Source organism: Procambarus clarkii, chromosome 4, assembly GCF_040958095.1.
Source record: "Procambarus clarkii isolate CNS0578487 chromosome 4, FALCON_Pclarkii_2.0, whole genome shotgun sequence".
Lineage (NCBI taxonomy): Eukaryota > Metazoa > Arthropoda > Malacostraca > Decapoda > Cambaridae > Procambarus > Procambarus clarkii.
Window position 1 is genome coordinate 4,097,341 of NC_091153.1, and position 20,344 is coordinate 4,117,684.

General features: G+C 38.8%; 1 protein-coding gene across 5 annotated transcripts in view; it reads left to right on the forward strand.

Moving 5' to 3' along the window:
• The window catches only part of LOC123751720 (calponin-3), a 141,329-nt gene extending 121,767 nt beyond the window's left edge, over positions 1–19,562 (forward strand). The window contains exons 5-9 of one of the 5 annotated variants that reach the window (XR_006772125.2): positions 4,693–4,725; positions 10,691–10,877; positions 11,490–11,612; positions 16,782–16,869; positions 17,717–19,562. Coding sequence is in view for 3 of the 5 variants with exons in the window: in XM_045733806.2 (XP_045589762.1) it covers positions 4,693–4,725; positions 10,691–10,877; positions 11,490–11,612; positions 16,782–16,796; positions 17,717–17,730 (372 nt within the window). In the remaining 2 variants the exon portion in view is untranslated. The remainder of the gene's footprint in view (positions 1–4,692; positions 4,726–10,690; positions 10,878–11,489; positions 11,613–16,781; positions 16,870–17,716) is intronic. The other 4 variants (XR_006772126.2, XM_045733806.2, XM_045733821.2 and 1 more) reach the window with 4 other exon arrangements.
• The last annotated feature ends 782 nt before the right edge of the window (positions 19,563–20,344 follow it).

Here is a 20,344-nt window from a genome sequence, read left to right on the forward strand (position 1 = left end):
ATGATTTCCATGAGGTAACGCCTCGCGGCTGTGGTAACACAGCCTGACGACACAGACGCGCGTGACGGGTCAAGCCAGCCAGTGTTTACACAGCCAGCTACCGTCCACACGATGGAAAGGTCGAACAGAGCGAGTAAAAGTGCTCACAAATCTTTGCTCGAGTCGACATGGATAATATTCTGTCTTAGTTTGGAGGCATGAGTGCCTTTCACCTCCGCCTGACCTCTGACCTGAGCAGCTGTGAGTGTGACCTGCCTAGCCTTGCAATGCCAGCTGTGTCCCCCGTCCCTACACCCGCGGTTGCTGCTGTGTAAATAGCACCATATTGCACAGTAACATCCACCAGCTGATGTTGAGTGATCGATTTCTGACAGAAATTTAGCAAGGAAGACTCTGAAGGGCCCAGGGCAAGGTTGGCAGAGGGAATTGTCTGTGAAGTAGAATGTTCCGTTGGGGGCAGGGGGGGGGGGAGTTCCCGCCAAAGGAGGGGTGATGAAGTGGGGTGTGAGAGAGGGGGGGGGGGGGGAGGAAGGGGAGAGGGGGTGGGGTAGGATTTTGTAGTCGCCAGATGGTGCTGGTGAAGGCTTTTGTACAATCAGGAGTGTCTCATTTTTCTTTGACACCCCCAGTCTGCCACCTGTTGGATTGTGACACCCCCAGTCTGCCACCTGTTGGATTGTGACACCCCCAGTCTGCCACCTGTTGGATTGTGACACCCCCAGTCTGCCACCTGTTGGATTGTGACACCCCCAGTCTGCCACCTGTTGGATTGTGACACCCCCAGTCTGCCACCTGTTGGATTGTGACACCCCCAGTCTGCCACCTGTTGGATTGTGACACCCCCAGTCTGCCACCTGTTGGATTGTGACACCCCCAGTCTGCCACCTGTTGGATTGTGACACCCCCAGTCTGCCACCTGTTGGATTGTGACACCCCCAGTCTGCCACCTGTTGGATTGTGACACCCCCAGTCTGCCACCTGTTGGATTGTGACACCCCCAGTCTGCCACCTGTTGGATTGTGACACCCCCAGTCTGCCACCTGTTGGATTGTGACACCCCCAGTCTGCCACCTGTTGGATTGTGACACCCCCAGTCTGCCACCTGTTGGATTGTGACACCCCCAGTCTGCCACCTGTTGGATTGTGACACCCCCAGTCTGCCACCTGTTGGATTGTGACACCCCCAGTCTGCCACCTGTTGGATTGTGACACCCCCAGTCTGCCACCTGTTGGATTGTGACACCCCCAGTCTGCCACCTGTTGGATTGTGACACCCCCAGTCTGCCACCTGTTGGATTGTGACACCCCCAGTCTGCCACCTGTTGGATTGTGACACCCCCAGTCTGCCACCTGTTGGATTGTGACACCCCCAGTCTGCCACCTGTTGGATTGTGACACCCCCAGTCTGCCACCTGTTGGATTGTGACACCCCCAGTCTGCCACCTGTTGGATTGTGACACCCCCAGTCTGCCACCTGTTGGATTGTGACACCCCCAGTCTGCCACCTGTTGGATTGTGACACCCCCAGTCTGCCACCTGTTGGATTGTGACACCCCCAGTCTGCCACCTGTTGGATTGTGACACCCCCAGTCTGCCACCTGTTGGATTGTGACACCCCCAGTCTGCCACCTGTTGGATTGTGACACCCCCAGTCTGCCACCTGTTGGATTGTGACACCCCCAGTCTGCCACCTGTTGGATTGTGACACCCCCAGTCTGCCACCTGTTGGATTGTGACACCCCCAGTCTGCCACCTGTTGGATTGTGACACCCCCAGTCTGCCACCTGTTGGATTGTGACACCCCCAGTCTGCCACCTGTTGGATTGTGACACCCCCAGTCTGCCACCTGTTGGATTGTGACACCCCCAGTCTGCCACCTGTTGGATTGTGACACCCCCAGTCTGCCACCTGTTGGATTGTGACACCCCCAGTCTGCCACCTGTTGGATTGTGACACCCCCAGTCTGCCACCTGTTGGATTGTGACACCCCCAGTCTGCCACCTGTTGGATTGTGACACCCCCAGTCTGCCACCTGTTGGATTGTGACACCCCCAGTCTGCCACCTGTTGGATTGTGACACCCCCAGTCTGCCACCTGTTGGATTGTGACACCCCCAGTCTGCCACCTGTTGGATTGTGACACCCCCAGTCTGCCACCTGTTGGATTGTGACACCCCCAGTCTGCCACCTGTTGGATTGTGACACCCCCAGTCTGCCACCTGTTGGATTGTGACACCCCCAGTCTGCCACCTGTTGGATTGTGACACCCCCAGTCTGCCACCTGTTGGATTGTGACACCCCCCCCCCCCCAGCCTGCCTCCTGTGCTCGTATGCTCCAAATTACTAATATCCACTATACTGTAGCCTATTAAATACATTACATACAAACTGAGTACAAATGTCTCTGTGGTGTAGTGGTAAGACACTCGCCTGGCGTTCCGCGAACGCTTTGTCATGGGTTCGTATCCTGGCCGGGGAGGATTTACTGGGCGCGCAAATCCTTAACTGTAGCCTCTGTTTAACGCAACAGTAAAATGTGTACTTGGTTGTAACAACGATTCTTCGCGGCAGGGGATCGTATTCCAGGGACCTGCCCGAAACGCTACGCGTACTAGTGGCTGTACAAGAATGTAACAACTCTTGTATATATCTCAAAAAAAAAAAAAAAAAAAAAATGGACAAATCCACAAGGGCCTTGATGAGGGTTCGCCTTCCTTTTTAATGACGCCATTTTGTTATTAAAAAGTGACACGCCATGCATCGTTTGAAGAATCAAACACATGTACCTCCTATTAGATTGTTGTACAGGAACTTCTTTCCCACGGTCTATAAAACGGAGGAAAGTGTCCTGAAAGATATTTTGAAAGGAACGCTATTCCCCACAGACAACAATCGGAAGATGCAATTAACAATTTACTACAAAAACAAGACGACAGCCAACTTGCTTATGAAAAACACTCCAGACACCAAGTAAAACTTCTTATGAGAGACTAACGTCGTCTATGCCTTCACATGCCCACTTGGAGACTGTCAGCCCCAACGATCTCAGCATTTAAGCAAAACAACGACGTCTCTCTCTAGGCGATTAACAATGCACAAACAAGGCTCCATCAAGTAACACATAATTTCCTTACACAACCAGATCATCACCAGAGACATCTTGACAAACAACACTGAAATAGTCGACAGATATAACGACAGCAGGAGACTGGACATCAGCGAGGCACTACATATTAAGAAGTCCAGACCAGCAGTCAACAACCAGCTAACACATAATTACATTCAACCCACTTCAAGACCCAGAGCCAACGCAGAGACTGCATCCAATGACCCTTCCTAAGGATACATTTAATATCCAATTAATACCCCTGATACATTTATACACTGATATAGTTGATACTCAATTAATACCCATATGTTATGCCATTCATCCACTTGTTGTTTACCATCTCACCCAAAGAGAATATAATTCGATGTTAAACACGGTAAAATTGTCTTTGAAAATGTAAGGTGTACCTTGCGAAATGCATCTCTAGTCGTCAGACAATAAATAAAATGTAAAAATGAACTTTGGAGAGTTAATTTTTCAACTTCAATCGACAGTGAAGAAAAACGTAAGAAATATTGAGAAGATTCCTGTTAGAATCATTAATCTTACCCTTTCGGTCATATTTAACAATATATGTTTGCAAGAAAGAATGCTACCAATAAATAAATAAATAAATATATATATATATATATATATATATATATATATATATATATATATATATATATATATATATATAATTTTTTTATATTATAATGCATTGTAGTAGAACTTCTTTAGTTTTATTCATGGCTGGTGAGCTCAATGTTTGTTTATTTGCTATAACAAGATATCGAGATGACTGTAAACACACTAGTCACCAGACCTCACAAGTATGGAACATGTGTTCATCATCTGTTCTAAAGTTCACCTTTCTTGCACTGTGAACATCCGTAGCACATGAACATCATTTGAACACCTTCGGTTGGAACAAAATGTTCTAGACTCCGAAGTCAAATCAATATTATTTTAAATCTAACGTCGACGTCCCTCAACAGAGGATCATTGGTAGTGATATACAACTTGTTCTTGTACAAACAACGTCGCTTTTCGCTCGTATGCGTTGTCTAAGGCTAAAATTATCGTATTAGAAAATGGTAACGGCTGACGAAAGTGACGTACTGTCCCGTTTTCTGTTTTGGGCTTTCCTCTGGCTTAGGCTGTTATGTTAGAGGTTTAATTTAATTTATAGTTTTCGTGACGTTTCGAAACCTTAGGAGAAGTTGCTGCTCTCCTAACCTACCAGAGGCCCAAAACTTGCTGTTTTGGGTCCGTTTCATTTGGAAAATAAATTTCAAATTTCTAGTACGGCAATTTTTGGCCGTAGCGCATAGGAGCGAAAATCGACGTTATTTGTAAGAGGACGGGTTGCATATCACTACCAATGATCTTGTGTTAAGGGACGTCGACATTGGACTTAAAATAATATTGATTTTATTGATATATTGATATATATCTACCAGAAAGGCTGGTTGATATATATCAACTAGAGGGGCTGATATACAGCCTCTCTAAGGTCCTGCCTAACCAAATATGTTTTGAGTTATATCAATCATACAAAAAAAATACATGTATATTTAATCTCTGTACCTTGTTTATTTTCAGGTTGTGGACTGTCTGTATGCTCTAGGAGGACTCGTGAGTATTGGGTGGGGCCTTTGTTCTTTTTTGTTTTGTTTGTTAACACAGGAACGGCAGATGAATTCTGGCTCCTCTTATTAGGCCGAGAGCATTCCCTTCCCATAACCCATGATGAGTCTTACTCTTGTATTGTGGGAGGACTTGTGGCTTTTGTATACTGTGGGAGGACGTGTGGTTGTTAGTTGTGGCTCTTGTATACTGTGGGAGGACGTGTGGTTGTTAGTTGTGGCTCTTGTATACTGTGGGAGGACTTGTGGCTTTTGCATACTGTGGGAGGACTTGTGGCTCTTGTATACTGTGGGAGGACTTGTGGCTCTTGTATACTGTGGGAGGACTTGTGGCTGTTGGTTGTGGCTCTTGTAGGCTCAATTTCCCCCACCATTCTTAACTCGCCACTTCTACCGTTAATAATAATAATACTGAATAATAATTGTATTCATTAAACGTACATAATAAAATTTTAGAGGTATATTTGTAGGTACAGAGGTCACTAGAGACATGGTGGCTCTCGGGTAAATCAGATCCAGATATAGTGCTGTATATTAACATTACCAATTACGGCAAAAACATAAAATTTACACAAGTTTGTATTTAATAAACAAATCCACAAGGACCGTGATGAGGGTTCGAACCAACGCACGGGATGTTTCCTAGATGCGCCTTAGTCAACTGTACCACAACATGGTAAAAAAATTACAACATGGAGTGTTACTCCCCTCACTAGGATCCCGAAGCTTCTACGAAGCACAGACCAGTGCTTCACACAATTCCCCCCCCCTGCACCCGGGCTCTGTCAACTAGATGTTCTACCTCTAAGCCCTTACTTCAATACACAAAAATCACAATAAGGGTAATTAGTGCAGGTGTTACCTGGAACAAAGGAAGAGGACACTTACTCTTTCAGGAATACAGGAACCACCAGCAGTAATCCACTATGAATGGGTTACACAAGTCTTATCACACGCCCGTCTGGGCCCCCTCCAGGGTTATGTCTAAATGCATAGGCTCCACCCTTTAAATAAAATAATTCTAGTACAATCTGAGGGTTACAAATATACCACCCAGGACTAGTCTACTGACAAGCCTAGGTCTGGCAAGGTAGCCAATGGCATTGAACTCTGACAGGAAACAAATGACTGCGTCGAAGACACTTACCTTGGCCACTTTCTAATGAGCGTGTCACACCTAACAGTCACACCTACCCACCCTTCCGCCGGCTCTGTAGATAAGAGGGTGCCCATTAAGGGTGACACCTTGCATGGCTGTGTGTGTTCAGCCAGGCGTTACATTCTGGAACTTGTATCGTGTCCCTACACCCACAATTAAGGACCAGAATATTCTACAATGTTCATGTTCTAATTCTTTTAATCCTACTAGAAATGTTCGTTTTAATCCTACTTGAAATCCAACTAGGAATCCCCTTTAAATCCTACTTGAAATCCAACTAGGAATCCCCTTTAAATCCTACTAGAAATCACATCGAAATCCTACTAGGAATCCTACTAGAAATCTTTCTAGAAATCACCTAGAAATCCTACTAGAAATCCTATTAAAATCCTACAAGGAATCCTAGAAATTCTACTAGGAATCCCCTAGAACTCCTAGAAATATTACTAGGGATCTTACTAGAAATAATACTAGAAATCCCCTAGAAAGACTACTACAAATCACTTAGAAATTCTACTAGAAATCCTACTACAAATCTTAGAAATCACCTAGAAATCCTACTAGAAATCTAGAAAACCTACTAGAAATCACCTAAAATCATATTAGAAATCCTACTAGGGATCCCCAAAAAATCCTATTAGGAATCTTACTAGAAATCCTACTAGGAATCCCTTGGAAATCCTACTAGAAATCACGAAGAAATCATACTAGGAATCCTACTAGAAATCCCCTAGAAATTCTGGAAATCCTACTAGAAATCCTACTAGAAATCATTTAGAAATCCTACTAGAAATCCAATTAGGAATCCCACTAGAAATCAGACTAGAAATTCCCCTAGAAAGCCTACTAGATATCCTACTAGAAATGTTACTAGGAATTTTACTAGGATTTTTACTAGGAATCTTACTAGGATTCCTACTAGAAATCCTACTAAGAATCCTGTAGAAATCCTACTAGAAATACAACTAGGAATCCTGCTATAAATCACCTAGAAATCCTACCACAAAACTTAACCTAACCTAATCCTACTAGAAATCCTACTAGAAATCATAGAAATCCTACTAGGAATCCAACTAGAAATCTTGCTAGGAATACCCTAGAAATACTACTAGGGATTGTACTAGAAAATACCAAGAAATACTACCAGTAATCCTACTAGGAATCCTACTAGGAATCCTACTAGGAATCCAACTAGAAATCCTACTAGGAATCTCCAAGAAATTCTAGAAATCACTTAGAAATCCTACTAGGAATCCTACTAGAAATCCTACTAGGACTCGCCTAGAAATCCCACTAGGAATCCCCTAGAAACCCTACTAGAAATTCCCATAGAAATCTTACTAGAAATCCTACTAGGAATCCTCCTAGGAATCCCATAGAAATCCTACTAAAAATCACCTAGAAATCCCACTAGGAATCCCCTGAAATCATACTAGAAATCCTACTAAGAATTCCCTTGAAATCCTACTTGGAATCCCCTTGAAATCACCTAGAAATCCTACTGGAAATCCTACTGGAATTCCTACTAAGAATCCTCTAGAAATCCTACTGGAATTATCTAGAAATCCTTCTACAAATACTAAGAATCCTACTTGAAATCCAACTAGGAATCCCTAGAAATCCAACTAGAAATCCCTAGAAATCCTACTAGAAATCACCTTGAAATCCTACTGGAAATCCTACTAGAAATCTTTATAGAAATCGCCTAGAAACCCTACTAAAATCCTACTAGAAATTTTACTAGGAATCCCCTAGAAATCCTACTACAAATACTACTAGGAATCCTACAAGAAATCTTACTAGGAATCCCATAGAAATGATACTAAAAATCATCTGGAAATCTTACTAGGATTACCCTAAAATTCTACTAGGAATCCCGCTAGAAATCTTTTAAAGAAATTTCCCTAGAAATCTTACTAGAAATCCTACTAAGAATCCCCTATAAATCCTACTAGAAATACTAGGAATGCTACTAGAAATCCTAGGAATCCCCTAGAAATCCTACTAGGAATCCCCTAGAAATCCTACTAGAAATCGTGGAAATCATACTATAACTCTCTTAGAAATCCTAGTAAAATCCTAGAAATCCTACTAGGAACCCCCTTAAAAATCCTACTAGGAATCACACTAGAAATCTTACTAGAAATTCCCCTAGAAATCCTAATAGAAATCCTAGTAGAAATCTTGCAAGAAATCCTACTAAGAATCCCCAAGCAATCCTAATAGAAATCATACAAATTCTACTAGAAATCAGCTAGAAATCCTACTATAACTCACCTCGAAATCATACTAGAAATCCTACTAGATATCACCTAGAAATCATACTAGAAATACTATTAGGAATTCTAATAGAAATCCTACTAGAAATACTACTAGAAATCCCACTAGGAATCCTATTAGAAATGCTACTATGAAATTAACAAGGAATCCTATTAGAAATCGCCTAGAAATCCTACTAGGAATCTTACTAGGAATCCCCTAGAAATCCTGGAAATCGCCTAGAAATCCTAAAAGGAATCCTACTAGAAATCCTACTAGGAATCCCCTAAAATCCTCCTATAAATCCTAGAAATCCTTCTAGAAATCACTTGGAAATCCTACTAGGAGTCCCATTAGAAATCTTACTAGAAATTCTAATATAAATCCTACTAGAAGTCTTACTAGAAATCCTACTATGAATTTTGCTAGAAATCTTACTAAGAATCTCCTAGAAATTCTACTAGAAATACTACTGGGAATCCTCCTTTAAATAACCTAGAAATTTACTAGAAATCGTACCAGAAATCCTTCTTAAAATCCAACTAGAAATCCTATTAGAAATTCCCTACAAATCCTACTAGAAATCACCTAGAAATTCTCCTAGAGATCCTACTATAAATCCTTGAAATCCTACTAGAAATTGCCTTTATATCCTACTAAAAATCCTCCTAGAAATTCTACTAGGAATCCTACTAGAAATTCCACTAGGTATCGCCTAGAAATCCTACTAAAATCACCTATAAATCCTATTATAAATCCTACTGGGAATCCTACTAGGAATCCTAAAAATTCAGCAAGAAACCCCCTAGAAATCCTACTAGGAATCCCCTAGAAATCATCCTATAAATCCTACAAGAAATCGCGTTGAAATCCTTCTAGAAATCCTACTGGAAATCTCACTAGAAACCCACTAGGAATCCCCTGAAAATCCTGCTAGAAATCCTACTAGGAATCCCACTAGAAATTCCCCTTGAAATCCTACTAGAAATCCTAGGAATCCTACTAGAAACCCTACTAAGAATCCCCTAGAAATCCTACTAGAAATACTACTTAGAATCCTACTAAAAATCTAGAAATCCTACTAGGAATTCCCTAGAAATCGCCTAGAAATCCTACCTAAAATAGATTCCAATTGTTGTACGTACTTAGATGGAAATAACTATATAAACTGGATATGCAAGAAGTAATCAGGTCTTCCCATAGAAGGCAAAGATGAAAAGGATCTATAAATAGTGTCTGACAACCTAACGTGTTCTGAACATCATCTTCAGGTTATCTTGAGATGATTTCGGGACTTAGCGACCCCGTGGCCCCGTCCTCGACGAGGCCTCCTTTTTGTTGTATATCCCCAAGAAGCAGCCCATAACAGCTGTATAACTCCCGGGTACCTATTTACTGCCAGGCAAACAGTGGAATCAGGGTGAAAGAAACTGTCCATTTGTTTCCACCTCCACTGGGAATAGAACCCGGAACCTTAGGACTATGAACCTGAGCGCTGTCCACTCAGCCATCAGGCCCAACATAACATAAGGCAAAATGAATATCTGCCAGAGAAATTATTGGACACGAAAGATACACTGGAGGACATAAAACTGAAGCTTTTCACCCATAGGCTTATAAATCCATGGAACTGCCTACTAACTAAAGCCATACATGTGAAAACACTGCTGCAATTCAAAATCCAGCTGGATAACATCAGGACAAATGGGGGGGGGGGTGACCTTTAGACAAGCTGCCGGTTTCCTGTCCTCATTGAGGCCACTAGAGTGTGACCCTCAGGTAAATTTAGGTAAAAGATCCTATGCCTTGTTTAAGCATAAAATATGGAAGCTTTCGTCGAGGTGTCATATATACAAAGAACGCAATTCCACGTGCTTTCAACCTTCTTCCTGCATGTTTAAAAATTATTGACAGACCAAAATAAAGTTTCAAGAGGGTAAATACAGTTTACAACAAAAAACTTAGCAATTGTACAAGTTGTGTAGCAAAAATACTCTCGAAATTGGCCACAAGTAATAATTGCACCTCCTGTGCTCATTAGTTTATACCCTTTCATATCCAGATATAAATTGTCTTATATAACTTATATAACTTATAACAGATGTAAAGTTCTGCCATGATAAAAAAAAACATGTGTTTGAATTTAGTAGCCATATTTTTTACTTTTAACATCCTTTACAATTTGCTTGGTATGGCACAGTACAGTACCTTCTTTGTTATGGTACTTTTTTACAGCAGTATTGTAAGATGTACCTTGTGTTGCTCTGAAGGCCTAGGGCAAATCTTAATATTGGGTACTTTGTGTGTGACAATTATTTTAGCCTTTAGATACTTTTTATTTATCATAACCTCTTATTAATAATCTTATTAATATATTTAATATAATATTATAATATTAAGATATATTAACCTCTTATATTAAATACATTGTCAGTTTTTTAGTTTAGTTCAATTATTATGCACCCATACCCATCTTGTGGGCAGTAGTGGAATGTCACATGCACCTCACTTTCCTTACTTGATTACTGTATTGCAGGCCCAAAAAAGGAGCTTCGATGGACCTGTGATAGGTGTGAAGGTTGCCATGGAGAACAAGAGGAACTTTTCGGAGGAGAAGCTAAAAGAGTCGCACAAGATCATTGGGCTACAGTATGGCAGTAATAAGGGAGCATCGCAGGCGGGTATGACGGCGTATGGCACTGGAAGGCAAATCATCCCTGGAGGTCAGTCCTTGTGCCCTAGTTGGAATATTTGTATGACACCTTTCAGTTTCTTGAAATCTTGCTGCATTCCTCGAAAGTTCACGAAGAGCCGTGTGGTCTCTACTTAGAATATCCATACCCAAATCTAAGTGCATCCAGTTAATTATAGTTGGAAAATTAGTGCAGTATAATATTAAATAGAAATACCCTTCCCCCCATACCAACCACTCTGGCTGGACGGTAGAGCGATCGTCTTGCTTCATGCAGGTCGGGGTTCAATTCGACCGTCAAAGTGGTTGGGCACAATTTCTTAACCCAGTCTTCCTATCCCAGCTCCAATTATGTCCTCATATCCTTTCAGTGCTATATTATCAAGCTGACTTGGTGCTTTCTCCTGATAATTGCCTTACATTCTTGACTGTTATCTTCCCTCATGCTGTTTAAAAATATATAATGGTCTCTTAAGTAATGGCTCAATAATTAGTGCTTAATTGCATCTTGGAGAATGTACAAATACTATGGCTTGAACACTATTGAACAATAATATACTGTACTGTATTTCTTCAGTTGCTAATTTGAATTTTTTTTTGAGCAGTGCAAACTATATATTGTAATAAAATTAAAATATTGCAGAAGCCCAAAAGCAAGTGACAGTGGATGGCCAGAAAATCATTGGCCTTCAGTCTGGGAGCAACAAAGGGGCGTCGCAGGCTGGCATGACACCTTATGGAGCTCCTCGTCAAATTATCCCTGATGGTAAGTTTAGTTTAGAAATTAATTATTTACCCCATACCCATCCTGTGAGCAGTAGTGCATCCAATACCCATCCTGAGAGTGGTAGTGCACCCCACACCCATCCTGTAAGGGGGGTAGTGCACCCCATACTGATTTTGTGAGCAGTAGTGCACCCCATATTCATCCAGGGAGTTGTAACTGAAAAGGTTAGAGGCGCATTATAGTAAGATTCACTAACCTTTATACAGCACCATTGTGTTAAAATCTCAAATTTGTTTTATTGCTAGAATAATGTAAATGCTGAATATTTTACTAGAAGATCTCTGGATTTTTTGTAGATGCTTGGAAGGAGTCATGTGGACTCCAGGAAGGAGTCATTCTTTACATCACCATGTGAAGAATGATCATTGTTTTTAGTGACATTTACAGTGCAGTCTACTTATTGTATCTTCAGGTTTTCTTCCGAGGTTCCTGATTTGTATTCCTTTATAATTTGTAGGGACATCTTTTTAATTCTTTTTGTTCTGGAGTAAAGTATTTTATCTTTTGTACACATGCTGAGACATCCTTCATTTATTTTTTTAATGTTTTGTCATGTATTCTAGTACTGTACTAAACAAATCATTTAGTTTCATGATTAACAAGTATTCGGACTTCAATTAATAGTTAACAGTTATTCGGTCTTCCCATATCTAATGTGGTGAAAGATTAACTGTGCTTGGAGAATGATTTTACATATAATAAAATACAAAGTTTCTATATTCCTTGATAGATATAATTTTGTATTAAGTAGATTATTTGACCCTGGTTACTGCATGAGAAAATACAACCATTTAGGATTTATCCTGAAACCTGTGTATATATTCATTGATATTGCACGTGTTTAGTAATCTGTCATGTATTTTACTATATGTTATCAACTTGAGATTTCTTATACGATGGTTTACTTATTCTCACCTCTCTATTTTTGGGACTGCCATATGAAACAACCAATGGGACTAATATTTATTAAAGTAATACTGTATATGTTAAATATAAATAATAATTTATAAGAATTCTACAAAGTTCTATTAAAAAATCCCTGATCAAGAAATACTCCTAGATAGGGGTGACATTTGTATATTTCCAATCTTCAAAAAAGTTACATGAAAGTGGCACAGATATGGCACATGGAATAAATAGAAAATTTGTGCTAGAATGGATAAAACAATGGATAAAATAAAGAAAGCAAAGGGCCATCCTAAATTGTTGAGAAATTAATCACAGGGAGATTGAAGAAATCGAACAGAGACTGAAGCATTCCTATCAGACTGAAGAAAGGCAACTAGAACAGAAAGCAATTCAAGAAATAAAGAAAAACCACAAAATATTTCTTCACATATGCTAAATCAAAAGCGAAAACCACTGCCAGTATTGGACCTATTCATATTAGTGAAGGTTCATACACTGAGGATGACAAAGAAATTAGTGAAATCCTAAAAAAGCAGTATGAGGACATGTTTAGCACTCCGATACTCAGCATGAAAGTGGAAGATTCGGACAATTTCTTTATGAATGATACTCAAACACCTGTAAATATAACGGATATCAATACGAGCGTGGCAGATTTTGAAAGAGAAATTGACAATATGCCCATGCACTCAGCCCCGGGTCCAGACTCATGGAATTCAATATTTATAAAGAAATGCAAAGTGTCAGTAGCACAGGCACTCAGTATAGTGTGGAGGAAGAGCTTGGACACAGGGAAGATACCAGATACGCTTAAAGCAGCAGACATTGCCCCTCTACACAAGGGTGGTAGCAAAGCATTGGCAAAGAATTATAGACCAGTTGCACTAATGTCCCACATAATAAAAGTATTTGAGAGAGTGATCAGGAGTCAGGTCACTAGATTCATGGAAACCAATGACCTCCACAATCCAGGCCAACACTCTCACAGCTACTTGACCACTATGACTAAATCACTGAGGCATTAGAGGAAAAACATAATGCAGATGTCGTATACATGGATTTTGCAAAGGCATTCGACAAATGTGACCATGGAGTGATTGCACACAAAATGAGGTCAATGGGTATAACTGGTAAAGTAGGACGCTGGATACTCAATTTCCTGTCGAACAGAACACAAAAAGTAACAGTCAATCAAGTAAAATCGAGTCTGAGCGCAGTTAAAAGCTCTGTACCTCAAGATAGTCCTTGCACCACTGCTGTTTCTTATTCTCATATCAGATAGAGACAAAAACACAAGTCACAGCTTCACGTCATCCTTTGCAGATGATACAAAAATCAACATGAAAATTACCTCTGCTGAAGACATTGATAAACTACAAACAGATATTAACAAAGTTTTCGATTGGGCAGCAGAAAATAACATGTTTAACGGTGATAAATTCCAGGTACTCAGATACAGCAAAAATGAGGATTTTAAACATAATACAGGGTACAAAACACAAACTAATCTGCCCATAGTAGGAAAACAGCATGTCAAGGATTTGGGAATAATGATGTCTGACGACCTAACGTTTAGGGAGCATAACCAAGCAAGTATTGCGTCAGCCAGAAAAATGATAGGATGGATTACGAGAACCTTCAAGTCCAGAGATCCCATCACAATGGTTGTACTCTTCAAATCACTTGTTGTCCTGTCTTGAGTACTGCTCAGTACTCACTTTCCCCTTCAGAGCAGGAGAGATTGCTGAAATTGAGGGAATACAGAGAACATATACAGCACGCATAGACGAGATAAAGCACCTAAATTATTGGGATCGTCTCAAAGCTCTCCAAATGTACTCACTAGAAAGGAGACGAGAGAGATGCCAAATAATATACACATGGAAAATACTGGAGGGACAGGTCCCAAATCTGCACAGTAAAATAACAATGTACTGGAGTGAATGACATGGAAGAAAATGCAGAATAGAACCAGTGAAGAGCAGAGGTGCCATGGGCACAATCAGAGAACACTGTATGAACATCAGAGGTCCACGGTTGTTCAACGTCCTACCAGTGAGCATCAGAAATATTACAGGAACAACCGTGGACATCTTCAAGAGGAAACTAGATTGTTTCCTTCAAGGAGTGCCGGACCAACCGGGCTGTGGTGGGTATTTGGGCCTGCGGGCCGCTCCAAGCAACAGCCTGGTGGACCAAACTCTCACAAGTTAAGTCTGGCCTCGGGCCAGGCTTGGGGAGTAGAAGAACTCCCAGAACCCTATCAACCAGGTAATCTATTTATTTATTTATTTATTTATTTATTTATTTATTTATTTATGCATATACAAGAATGTACATAAGGAATGTGAGGATACAATTATGGTAATTACAGTCTTGTAAAGCCACTAGCACGCGCAGCGTTTCGGGCAGGTCCTTAATCTAAGAAAATTTTAAGGAGGTAAATACTTGCAAAATTTATAGACAAAAAATGATAACAGATTACATGGAATGAAAAAAAAAAAATGAGAGAAAATTATAGGTACAGTATATTAAAGCACATAGGTAGCTATGATTGATTGCAATGACAGCTTAAAATGGTAGTTGACAACAAATTGGTAGGCACAATACAGCAGAAACAATAAAAGATTGATTGCAATGACAGCTTGAATGGTAGTTGACAAAAATTGGTAGTCACAATACAGCATATGGCTAGCACATAAAAGAAGACAGCAATGAACACAATGATAAGGTTGTTTGATATTACATAAAAATTAGGAGATTGGGTACCACTAGGTACAGAGCAAATTTAGGTACAGAGCAAATTTAATTTGCTCTGATTTGAAAAATGTTGAGTGAAGTACAACACTGCAATTTTCCATCTGGGGGCCACCCCTTATTATGATGTACATTCTCATAAACGAGAAATTACAAACTACTTAAAATTTGCAAATGACAAAAGATTTTGCAAATATTGCCCTACATATGAATGCACTACTAATGCACACAGTAGGTCAACAATATAAATACGTTACAGTAATTTATGAAATAATCAGCATTGTTAACTGCGAGTCAAGCGTGCTGTCATGAAGCTAGATGAGGCAAAAGGGCTAGGTGAGAAGACCAGAAGTTTGTTGACTACATGGTGAGGCAGTGTGTTTTCTAGTGGAGCTTAGTGTCCTGTGCCTCCTGATAATCCTCCTCCTTTTATTAAGCTGCAGCCAGTGGCTTCTTCATTCTTCATTGGAGAGTGGATGTATTGTCAAGACTAAATGTACATTTTTGATCTATGGTAAAGAGGGAAGTAAAAACTGTATTGAGACCTTGCACAGAGATCTGTGTGAACTCTTCAAATAATCTTAAGACTGGCAAAGGCTTTTCAATATTGATAATGTTAGACCTCAAATGTTAGGGCATCACAATACATACCATAACTCTCATATGAACAATACAACCATGAAACCGTTTGATAAATGGAAATGGACAAAATAAACGGACTGCCCGAAACGCTGCGCGTACTAGTGGCTTTACAAGATTGTAAATACTATGCTATGTATTCTCTCTAACCCAATGTACCTTCTTGTATATAAATAAATAAAATAAAATAAAGTAATGGAACTTGGTTTTTTCTTTTTAAACTTGGGTGGGTACAGGAACAGGCAACTGTTAGCATTCTCTTCCCATAGGTCATGGTAAGCCTTACCTTCTAGTTTCCTTGGAATACGACCTGCCAATTGTTCAACAACCAGGTACCTAATCACTTCTGGGTGAACAGAGGCATACAGTTAATCTAATTTATACAATTAAATGTGTAGATTTTTATTTTCTTTGGAGTACTGTGTGTTATTCCTAAATTGGATGTAAACACTGTAAATTAATATATCTAGTCAATTCTTAATTATATCCAATGTAAAGTGTAAACAAATTATATCCGAGAAGTGTAAACAATATTTATTTAAGTACTTTTGGCATGTATTTTATCTTCTATTTCCTGTATATACTTACCTTTCATAGTATTTTGAATGCATGACAGACTGTGCTGTTTGATTGTACAAATTTGTGGAAATTCCTTTCCACAACAGTGGCTTGAATTTGAAAGCTAATTTACTAATTCTTTCAAAATTAAATTATCATCACGTTTAAAGTTAGTATGCTCACTTTAGATAATGAAGTGTGTTAAGCTTAATGAGTCATGCTGTCTTGTATCAAACTGCATTGAATATAATTTGTATATTCTGATAATAAATAACTTATTTTCAGGTCATCACAGGAATCGTGAGTGAAGGCTCCTGCTCCACAGGAAGCACAGATATGAGTGGACAGGCATCAGTCCTTGTTCAGTTGTGATGTAATTACTCTGTGGAATCAGTACAAGAGTTCATTTTGGGTGTTGTCTCATCTGTTGTGATCGTCTGTTTCCATAAAATCTTCCATTTAACAGTTCGTGGGTGCTACAGACTTTTACGACCTGTTCATCTTAAACTACCTTTAATACTTTGATTTAAAGGATCTGCCATTCACACAAACACAGGACTTTGTGTTTAAACTTTTGCAGGTTGCATGTGGGGGATATATGTTGGGGATACATAGGAAAATTTATTAGTTTTAAAACTCAGCAATGGGCCTTGGGCATGATTATGCACATCATTAATGAAACATTGCACATTGTAACTGTTTCTTATTAACAGTGTTGCTAGTCATATGCTGTTTGATGCATTTACTTTAATGTAAGTAAATAAGTCTGAATTATTTTTCAGTTCAGTATGAATATAAATGCTATGCTTACCGCATTTCATAAATTGAAAGATTTGTAAGATTTTTACTGTTTGCCCAACAAGTAAGAGTAGTATAAAGATTGTGTAACAATCATACAAATTGAGAGTTTAATGCTACTGTATTAACCTCGGGCAATTTGACCAAAAATGTGTAGACCTTAGCCTACATCCTTCATGCAACTCCCCCTTCTCCCTCTTTTTCTGCTTATTATTTACATAAATTAGTGATGCTGAATGGATTCCTAAAAAAGGGTGTTACTATTGTAGCATGTATGCCTCTTGTACAGCAACCTTTTCAGATTTGAGAGAAATATGGCATGAAAAACCAAGCTCATCAAAGTCCATACAAAAAAATTAGCTGTATAAAAATATTTATTCTTTGTCAACTTGGCTTCTAAACAAGATCCTCTTGCGTTACAGATCACGAGCGGTAGAGTGTGGTCACGTACGTGTCTAGCAGACCCACCCTGCACCCTCCCCCTAGAACACTGGTGTTGATTTTTGTTTTCAGAATACTGATATTTATCTCTCCAGATCATGGATGTCCTTGTATAATTACTCAAGACTCATATTTTGGCTTGATGACATCCTTCTCTTAGTCAGTCATTTTAAATTTTATTAACTATTTTGTTGCACTATTTTCCACTCATGCAATGTAGTTATTTTATTTTACTTACAATTGTTTGAAGAGTAAATGATGATTAAAAACAATAGAAAAAGGCTGTAAATTTTTAAAGATGCGTTTATTTTTGCTGAGCTATATTTATGCTATAGACCAAATTATTTACAAATACTGTTTTGTCAAGTATATATCCAGCAAAATCTAATGAAACTGCTTATACAGTACAGTACAGTAGTTATGTAAGTTTGAAGCTCATGTCAAATTTAAGCTATTATATTTTTTAATATTTTAAATATAAAATGAAGCTTGTTTTTCTAAAAAGTAACAGATGAGACTTTTAACATCCAGTCACAGTAAAATCCACAAATAATAATATATTCATTTATTGCAAGAAGCTTATATATAATAAATATTTGTTCCCCCTGCAATAGAACGTTAAGTGGTATTTTCTTCAGTTTCTTGTTGCTGATATTATTGTAATTAGAATTTCCTATTAAGACTAATTGTATATTAATTACATGCACATTATCCTGATCCTTATAACTTTGTATTATACATTTTTCTTCTGGAATCTTAATTCATTTAGCCTTCTGAGTTTCCATGTACTTGAAATACTTGCCTTGGTTTTATTACAAGATAATTTTATGAATAATTGAAATATAATACTGTACCATGAAACACCATACATGTCCACCATATGTTGCTAGTGTTTGCTGAAGATAGTACCATTTGAGCCCACCATACGTTGCCAGTGGTAGCCAAAGATGGTACTATTTTATTTCTGACACTTTTCATTGCTTTTTTTCTTTTTCATTTTAGATCTGCTCTAATACAAAGCTCAAAGCAAATATCACCCTGAAGACTGAAGCAATGGCGTATATGTGCTGCATAGAACTAGAAATCAATTTTCAAATATTGGTTCTGTTTTGCATTTAAGTTATTGGCATCCTAAATGGTATCTAGGAACTCTTGAATATTCTGTAACATACAGTGCTATATAGCTTTCTATGCTTAGCACTTTCTTTTGATAATTACTTGCATTTAAGTCAGAATTTTGTACATTGTTACAAATTCCATGAGAGATTGGGGGTTTGTTAGGCTTGGCAAGAAGATTCCAGCTGACTCTTCGTGTTGAGGGTTCGTCAGTATCCAGTCAAAATGGTTGTTTCTTTAGATATTATATATACTAGCAAGTCTTCAATCCACATCCTGACTGATAATGTCTTTCATTGGAATTTTTAACGTGTATATAATATTACTGTGTTCCCGAGTCCATTTATATTGAATAAATGTATATTTTTGTTTTAAACAGCCAGAAGACTTTATTTGCTTTAATTGCATTACCTGTAATTGAACTGTTTAACTTTTAGTAATTTTTAATATTACCTTCATTACAACAAAAATGTATAACGGTAGGTATAGCACATGATTTATATTTTCAGTTCTGTACAATTGTTTCATATCATTAGCATTATACTATTCTAATTGGTTAAAAGGGGTTATCACATTTAAATGAACATAATATTAATTACTAGTGTTAAGTCTTGAAGAGTCCTCTATCATAAGATTTTTATAATGCCCTAAAATTTTACTAATGAAAGTTAAGTGTTTTTACTGTGGTTCTCAATAAACATTTGGCTGGTATTAAGTTTTTCTTTCCTATTTCTTGAACACACATCCGAGATCAGACACCTGGCCAACCAGGTATCAACCAGAGTACCAGGTGTCAGTTATTCTTCCTGATGTTGTTGCTGTTTTAGATTCAGCTACTTGGAAAAAAAATTCAAAGTACAGTAGTATGGTGAGCTATGGGCTATGGTGAGCCCGTAATGGACTTTCTTCCTGATTATAGTAAAGTACTGTATTAGTATATTATAATGATAGTGTTGCATATAAGCATTTAATGATGATTGGGTAAAATGAAAATGTTAATGTAAAGCAAAATACATGCACCACAGAAATGCAGATCTGCACAGTATTATTGATTATTTAAAGCATTATTTTTGTTTATTTTTATAACTGAATATTGTTGATACAGTACCTCGCCCTGCCCTGGTGACACTATTACTCTCTCGTCTATCCTTATCTCGACTATGGTATTTGTGCTTGGGGTTCAACTACCCAAAATCATTTACGTCCTCCAATTACTCAACACAAAGCTGCTATTAGGGCAATATCCAACTCCGGCCCCAGATATCACTCGGTACCCCTACCCAAATCTCTGAATATGTTAGATATTAAGTCACTGCACGTCCTCTCGTGTGTATTATATATATATATGAAATGCTGAACTAATGCCAATCCTGACCTTAAAAGCTTCATTGAAGGTTTTAACAGAACCCATGAGCACCACACCAGAAACAAATACCTTTTTCATATTCTAAGAGTACGACTTAAACTAGAAATGCTCTACAAATCAAGGGACC